The sequence below is a fragment of the Chenopodium quinoa genome, unplaced genomic scaffold (genome assembly GCF_001683475.1).
Source record: "Chenopodium quinoa cultivar QQ74 unplaced genomic scaffold, ASM168347v1, whole genome shotgun sequence".
NCBI lineage: Eukaryota > Viridiplantae > Streptophyta > Magnoliopsida > Caryophyllales > Amaranthaceae > Chenopodium > Chenopodium quinoa.
This window is the reverse complement of record NW_018744239.1, coordinates 6,134,347-6,142,666: the sequence shown is the minus strand read 5'-3', so window position 1 is coordinate 6,142,666 and position 8,320 is coordinate 6,134,347. Positions and strand designations below refer to the sequence as shown.

General features: G+C 36.2%; 1 protein-coding gene across 1 annotated transcript; it reads left to right on the top strand.

Moving 5' to 3' along the window:
* The first annotated feature begins 3,299 nt into the window (after positions 1–3,299).
* On the top strand, positions 3,300–7,877 carry LOC110694268 (histone-lysine N-methyltransferase setd3-like). Its single transcript, XM_021871448.1, has 5 exons — positions 3,300–3,639; positions 5,186–5,352; positions 5,483–5,782; positions 5,921–6,184; positions 7,232–7,877. The coding sequence occupies exons 1-5, from the start codon at positions 3,300–3,302 to the stop codon at positions 7,604–7,606; spliced, it is 1,446 nt and encodes a 481-aa protein (XP_021727140.1). The 3' UTR covers positions 7,607–7,877.
* Positions 7,878–8,320: the final 443 nt, after the last annotated feature.

Genomic DNA, 8,320 nt, shown 5'->3' with positions numbered 1-8,320 from the left:
ACATAAGTGTTATGTGTAGCTTATGATTTGTTAGACTCTTCATCATATTATTTACGTTTACATTGAACTTATTTAAAATTATTACGAGTACAATAGTAGATCTAATTAGACATAATTGATTCCTTTTGAACCTGTATGGACTTTACTAGACTAAATTGGATTCTATTTTAAGGTTTTATGAACTTTTAGCCATTAGAATTTTATAATCTTATAAAGAACAATGGTATAAATTAACAACTACAAATTGAGTTACTAGTAATATTATTACTCCTTTTGTTTTTATTTGTTCTTAGAGCATAACCATCCATTGTCCTCTTGAATGGTTGTTATCAAATTTTGCACCACTCTTTCTCTCTTCCACCTCACCCATAACGGCATAATCAAACCTCATGCCACTAATAACTTGTAGGTTGTCCACAATTTTTTGGGCATAGATTTTCTCTCTTCTAGTTTTACTCTACTGTACCCATTGCAATTATCATATTTATAAGTAATTGATAACAAATAATTATAATAATTGTATTAGATTATTGTTAATTAGACATAATAATTATTTATTGATGTAATGTAAAGTGCTTCCTAATTAAACGTTAAATAAGAAAAAAAAAAAAATGAGACTGATACAATAACATACAATATAATATTACATTTAAAAAAATTAGAAAAAAAATTACAATATTCAATGACACATTATAAGCGCTATAACATTATTAAACAAAGAAAACATGATTATCTAGATAAAGATAATACTAACATTGCATTAATTTATTAATGTCTATTATGACTCCCAAATTTGAGCCACTAATGTTCCACTAAATCCAACTTTTAATGGCTCTATGCATCTTTTTATCAAGAACACGAGCCCTATTACTCATGTAATTGTCTAAAATTGCAATTCTTTTTCACTATTTTGAAATTAAAAGGTTTTTCCATTATTTATGCTACTTGAGGATGATGGTGGTGCTTGATCATATTCAGTTGGATTATAATACATAATATATATTCTTGTTCATCTTCAATGATCATGCTGTCTATGATAATACAAGCTATTATTATTTTTCCCAGCATAATAGATGCATCACGAGCTTAAGTAGGATTTCTTATTATTGGACATCCATCATTCGATCAACAAATTTGGTTACAATGTTGATCATAACTATCAACGGATATTTGAGTTAGTAGGTTATTGAAACATTTTCAGAAATGTCTGAATTAGAAGAGTTAAAACTTTAATCTGAAAACCTTTTTTGAAATATAATGTACTTCCCCCGTTTTTTTAATATTGCACATTTGCACTACTTGTCTTTTAAGAAATTTTCACAAATACTGCACCATATCTATTTTGCGAAAACAAACATCTATGTTCACACTGCACTTATCTAATATACCCTTATTAAAACTTATTCCGCAGTTATCCTTATAATCACATGGACACTTTATGATGCAATATCAAAAGAACAAAGGAAGTATATAAGTTTGCAAGGTTGAATGAAATGAAAATACATATATAAACCATTTAAAAGCACAATAGTTGATATATTGAGGGTTTCTTAATGATTATTTTTCTTACCTACAAAAAACATATATGGAGTATATAAAAAATTGTTTATGTATGTTATCAAAACAAATACTTAGTACGTACATACAATAACTACTTATTTAAAAGTGTAACATATAAATCGCTTTTTTTTTAATTAATTAATTTTTTTTTTATGGTAGAGTGCTCCTAATGAGATTAAACCCTGGTAAAAAGACGAGTAACAAAGTATGTTACTCAAGGTGTACCATTGTCTTTTCCTATCTATCATTCAACTTTCTCTCCTCACTCCTCTTCTACCTCAACCATCACAGCCACCACAACCACCACCATCTTCACAGCCACCACCATCATTACTTCGTCGCCGCTGAACTCGACCCATCTACGAATTGTCGAACTTGATCCGTCATCACTTCGTCACCGCTAACTCGACCCATCATCAATTGAAGGAGCTTCAATGGAGGACATGGTCACCCCTTCCCTTTGGGGTTGACCATGCCCTTAATTTCACCCTTTAATCCTAGGATTTTTGTTTTTTTACAGATGTGGGTGGAGATCAGGGAAGGAACTTAAGTTTTGTTCCGCCGCGGCGTTGTGGGCCTAAGACAGGACGAAGAAGAGGAGGTCGACAGGGGAAAGAAAATCGGAGGTTGACGGCGAAAAGAAGATCGGAGTGAGAGATGGTGGCTGTGATGATGGTGGCGGTTGTGGAGGAAGAAGCAATTATTTAAAATTGTGTCATTTGAGTAACACCATTTGTTACTCAAATTTGAGTATCTGGGGCTAGCTCGTCAAAAGACTCAGGGGCCCTTTGGTTCGCAAGGGGTAATCGGAATGCAATGAACAAAGGGAATGAAAGAGAAAGGAATGAAAATCCCTCAAATTTAGGGTGTTGTTTGTTTTAAAAATCAAAGGGAATGAAAATACACCACATCACCACCACAACAACACCACCACCACTACACAAACCCCTCTTTCTTCACTATCCCACTTCTCCAGCCACCCCGTCCCTCGCCGCACCTGCCCCACCCCTTGCCGCCCCTCGCTGCACCTGCCCCACCCTTCGCTGCACTTCCTCTCCCCCGAAAAACTTCCCCCACCCTCGAAAAAACCCTAGAAACCCTTCCCCAACCACCCAGCCACCCTCGAAACCTTTCCCAACCACCCTCGAAGCTCGTATTGTGTTTGATTTCTGGTGGGTGGTGTGTTTTTAAGGTGGAGGGTGGTTGATTTCGGGTCGTGGGGCGGTGGCGATGCTAACGGGACGGTGGTGGGAAGACCGGAAGAGCGGCGGTGCTGACGGGGGCAGTGGTGGGAAGGGTACCGATGATGGTGGGGTCTTAGTGCAAGTGGAGCAGTGGTGGTGTTGGTGGCTTAGGGGAAAGGGAATGCAAATACCATGGGGGGTAGGGAATGAGAGTAGAGGATTTTGGGGTAATTAAGTGGGGAAAGGGAATGATTGAATTGACATAACAAACAACAACTAAGGTAATCATTCTTGTTGATTCCCTTTTCCTTTCCTTTTTCCTGATTACCCCAAACCAAACGGCCCCTCAATCTTTTATCATTAATCATTAGGCTAAACTTTACTTATTGCGAATTAATACAATAATACTCTCTAGTCTCTACAATAATCAATGAATAGGTATTTCGGTTTAGATATTCTAGTGTGGGTTAGTTTTGCCGGGTCTACGATGCCGATATATCTGTCTAGTATCTACCCATCCAAAGCAACATTTGCAAGCTTGTTGTGTAGAAAAAAATGTGGAGAACCAGCAGCAGAGAAGTGGGAGCACTATCAAGTTCAACCTTCTCTCGCACCTACATTCGTCCATTCACTTGCGCTTCTTCGAACCCATCTCGTCTGGTGCCGCACCCACCTGACCTCCTCAAATGGGTTCGAAAGGAAGGTGGGTTTGTCCATGAATCTATCAAGATTGCTCGAGTTCCTTCTTATGGCCTTGCTCTTGTTGCTTCCCATGAAATTCCTAAAGGGTCTGATCTTATTGCTCTTCCTCCTCATTTACCCTTGAAATTTGATGATTCCATTGATGGGTCTGCTCCTTCGCCTATTTTGACCGAGTTGGCTCGCCAAATTCCTGGTAACTTATCTTGCTTTCCGCCATTTTTGTTGGTTCTAAGGTTATGCACATTTTGTTGTTATAGAATTGGTTGTTTTCAGATGCTTTGCTGTTTTTTGGTTAAAGGGTTTTAATATTTGGCTTGATTTTGCTATAATTTGAGATGAACAAGTGATGTGGGGAAATGACAATATTCTATTATTTGCAAGTTTACTTTGCTATGAATTGATATGAACTAGTGATGTGAAAATGACGATGTTCTATTATTTGCAAATTTACTTTGCTATAATTTCAGATGAACTAGTGATGTGTGGAAATGGTAGACTTGGATTTTCTTGTTTACTACTATTGTAGTTTGTTCGTTGGATTGGAACTAACTAGCTAAAATATCGAAATAAAAACCGGGAACTGAAACTAGATAATTAGATATACATATACGGATATACCTCAATCGATCGTGTTGTTACTAAGGCTAGTTGCAATCGAGCTATGCAATCATAACAATTTTCTTGTTTGGAAGATCAGTATACTGGAAATGTTGTCAAGGCCAATCCTGACATTATATGTGTTTATTTTTAGTTGCAACGTTGTTATTTTCACGAATTCACGCTTGAATGTGCTATATTTTGAGAAGAGCCAGTGATGTGTGGAAATAACAATATTCTGTGATTTGCAAGTATACTAGTCAATTGGTGTAGGCTGTTCTGTTTATTGGAAACCAACTAGCTAGCAAATTAAAATAGGAACCAGTAACTGAAACTTGATATGCATATACTGTAAATTGATATGCTGGTGTTACCGAGAGTAGTCCCAGTTGGGTTATGCAATCATAATAATAATTTGTAGGGAAGATCAAAATAATGGAAATGTTATGGCGGTGGTTGGAGTTGTTGAGTTATGCTCCAAAGTTTATTTTAAGTTGCAGCGTTTCTACTTTCACACTTGCCAGTGAATAGCTTCAACCATTGATAACTTTTATTACCATAAGTAAAATTATATAGAGATGATGTTTTCAAAGTATACATTGAGACAAATCTAACAAGATCCCACATGACTATATTTAAGTATAAATTGTCAAAGATAATCAAAACTATGTGTGAATAGTGTAAAAGTTGAAAACTGCAACTAAAAATAAACAGAGGAAGTATGACATATTTGTTTGTTATTAGCATATTATAAGCTGTTGTTACTTGGCATGTACAAGTCTTCATGAGGTGAAATCTGTTGGTGAATGGAAGATTCGCCAACTATTGATGGATGTACTTTGGTGAAACATTTCATTGGGAATTAATAGTCTTGTAAATAGAACTAGCAATTTTAAGACTAATTCTAGACAAAGGGAGTATATCTTACATTTAACCTGCCCACTTTCTTATCAAACATAACATATTTCCTTTTCACAGTCATAGGCATGCTTCTGGACACATTTGTATTCCCCTATAGCCGACTGTAAATTTTCTAGGATTTCCTGTAAACTGCAATACTGCATTAGGTAGTAACTATTTTCTGAAATTAGGCTGTACTGAATTTTGAAAATGAGTAAATTGGACACTGGAGCATTTGGCAGAGGAGCTTTGGGCTATGAGGTTGGGTCTGAAGCTTCTTCAAGAAAGAGCAAAAACTGGGTCTTTTTGGTGGCCATACATCAGCAATCTTCCTGAGACATACAGTGTTCCAATCTTCTTCAACAAAGAAGATATACAAAATTTGGAATTTGTTCCTCTAATAACTCAGGTATTGTTATTGGTTGTAAGTGAAATCTATGCCATGGGATGCAGAAAAATTACTATTTGTTTCTTGCTTCTTGTCAACTGGATCCTTCTGAAATTTACAATTGCTTTCTTCATTTCTTTTGCTGTAACAGGTAAACAAAAGATGCCGATTTCTTCTTGACTTTGGGAAGCAAGTGAAAGGGGCTATTGCAAATGTGAAACATGGGGATCATCCATTTGGGGGTCAAAATGTTGATGCATCTGTGCTGGGATGGGCAATGGCAGCTGTTTCATCGAGAGCATTTCGCTTGCATGGAGATAAACTTTCTGATGGGATCCACAAATCTGTCCCTATGATGTTGCCTCTAATTGACATGTGCAATCACAGCTTTAATCCAAATGCTAAAATTATTCAGGATGAAGGTGCTGAAAATACTAAGATGCTGGTTAAGGCAAGCTACTGCCACTCAATCAAAATAGTTCATAATCTATTATTTTCATCTTTTTTCTTTTCTATTGTCACTTGATTTGACAGAGACTAAAAATGCTGGAAGGTTGTCTTATCCGTGTGAATTACTTGACTGATGCAGGTAGTGGCAGAAAAGCATGTGGAGAAGGGTGCTCCTTTGGAACTCAATTATGGTTGTATGAACAATGACATTTTCCTCTTAGACTATGGATTTGTGATAGCTGCAAATCCTTATGACTCTATTGAGCTCCGATATGAGCCATATCTTTTAGAGGCTTCTAGTGCTGCCATTGGTCTCTACTCCCCAAATTTCTCTTCACCAGGTTCATTGCAATCTGAAATCTTGTCGGCTTTAGAACTAGATGATAAGATGGCTCCATCTAAGGTTTGTTCTTTTCCTGTTTACCTGATTGGCTTTAATGTTCATAGTATGCCTGGTTATTTTGCTACAGTTGCAAATTTATGTTGACAACTACATTTTTTTTTATAGACCCTTGACAATATATACTTTATATGGTTATTGAACTACTCCCTTTGTATTCTGAACTGCTTTCGACTTTGATCTGGGTGCACTGTTCTAATAAAGTACTTTCTGCATTCTCTTTTAGCTGTCATGTTTTGACTTTCACACTTGATAATGCACTTCTAATCTTCTATGACCATTAATATCATTAATCACGTAATTACTAGTTAACTGTATAAAAATTGATATTTTGGAAATCTGCATAGGGACTAATATAACAATAACAAATTAACGTTATAGTATTAATATAAAATATATATAGATTGAGCTGGGTTTATAAACAGTGCAAAAACAATGCGATTAAAAGAGAATAGAGGAAATAGGAGTGATGAGTGAGTGAGTTGAGCTCCTCACTTTTGAAGAGAGGAAAGAGTATCATGGGTTGGTGAGAGCCTTAGGGGAACATGTATGTGGTACCACCCAAACAGTGAGGACAGGAAAGCCATTATAGTGAAAATTATAAGTAGGAAAAAGATAGAGGGAAATCCCAAAATAGAAAGTAGGAAGTAAAGGGGCAGAAACCCCGGACTGAGTACTTTTTGTGGCTTTTTTTTCCCTTTTAATTGTTCCCTAATCTAAAGAAATATTCTAGTATGAACCTTTAATTGATTATTGAATTTTATATTATTTTAAATTGAATGCTAAGTGTAATAGCCATCAGCCTATCACTATTTGTATTGACATATTAGTGATACTAAAGGTCAAATCAAATCATTCTATGATTGAAAGTATTGTTTTGCAAGAGAAGATAGTCATGTCTTTAGAGAAATTGACAGTACTTGAGTTCAGAAAGTGCTGTGTGTATAAGTTTAGGTTGTTTTCTATAACTTCCATAAATCTAAGAGAATTTCTTAATGCTAGAGCTATTACTATGGAATTTAAAGCTTTTGCTGTTCTATCTCTTGAAAGGTAACATTGGGTGGTCCAGAGTTGGTAGATGGTCGACTCTTGGCTTCTTTACGTGTACTGCATGCAAGTGATGTGGAAAAAGTACGTGAGCATGATTTGAGTACCCTTCAGTCGTTGTCTGCTGAAGCTCCTCTCGGAATTCCAAATGAATTGGCTGCTCTTCGAACTATTATTGGGTTGTGTGTGTTATCACTGAATAATTTTCCCACACAAGTGGTGGAGGATGAGGCCTTACTAAAACAGGGTGTCTCTACCTTCTCAGAGCTAGCTATCCAATTCAGATTGGAAAAGAAGTCCATGATTGTGAATGTGATGAGGGAGATGTCAAAACGGGTCAAGCTTTTACTAGCCAAGGAATCAACTGCTGCAGCCTAACCATTGCTACAACCTACCAGAACTTTATGTCAAGGATTGATCTTCCCTTAACCATTAGGCTTTGCAAGGCAGTCTGTTAAGCAAAGCTGCATTGTATTTGGTGTAGCTTATATGCTAAATATGGAGGTTCTTGACTTTTCCTTTTCCTTTTCCTTTTGTTTTGTATGGAGTGATAACACAATTATTTATATGCTAAATTTGTTCATTGTTAGTCATGTTTACTCACTCCATCATATTAATCTTTCAAAACTTTTGTCTTTTGATTTCGATATTTTTCCTTTTGTTTGATTACTTTTTTTGTTTTTGTTTTTTTAGGTTTGGGAATTTCTCTTTTATAACACTCTTATCTTTGTTTGGGTAAAGGTGAGGGAAGGAAAAGAAGGGGGTTTGGGTAAAGGTGAGGGAAGGAAAAGAAGGGGAAGGAGGTGAAGGGGAGGGGAGGGAAGGGAAGGGAAGGGGAAGGAAGAATGGAGAGTTTTCCTTCCAAATCTCCATTGTTGGAGGGATCATTTTCTTAAAATTTAATCCCTTCATTTCTCTTCCCTCCAATTCCCTTCATCCCTAATTTGCTATCCAAATGGAAGATACTCCATTCATTTCCCTTCCCTTCTTTTCACTCCATTTCCTTCAATCCAAACACACTCTAGTATTTTTATATACTACGAAGTACTAATTAATACTAAGTTACTTATGACATTAATGATTTTTTTTAAT

What these genes read in the sequence shown, in the direction of transcription:
- LOC110694268 (XM_021871448.1), top strand. Translation starts at nt 3,300, where the DNA reads ATGTGGAGAACCAGCAGCAGAGAAGTGGGAGCACTATCAAGTTCAACC. An exon ending in TTGTTCCTCTAATAACTCAG is followed by an intron (nt 5,353 to 5,482) that starts GTATTGTTATTG and finishes TTGCTGTAACAG; the next exon opens with GTAAACAAAAGATGCCGATT. An exon ending in ATACTAAGATGCTGGTTAAG is followed by an intron (nt 5,783 to 5,920) that starts GCAAGCTACTGC and finishes TGACTGATGCAG; the next exon opens with GTAGTGGCAGAAAAGCATGT.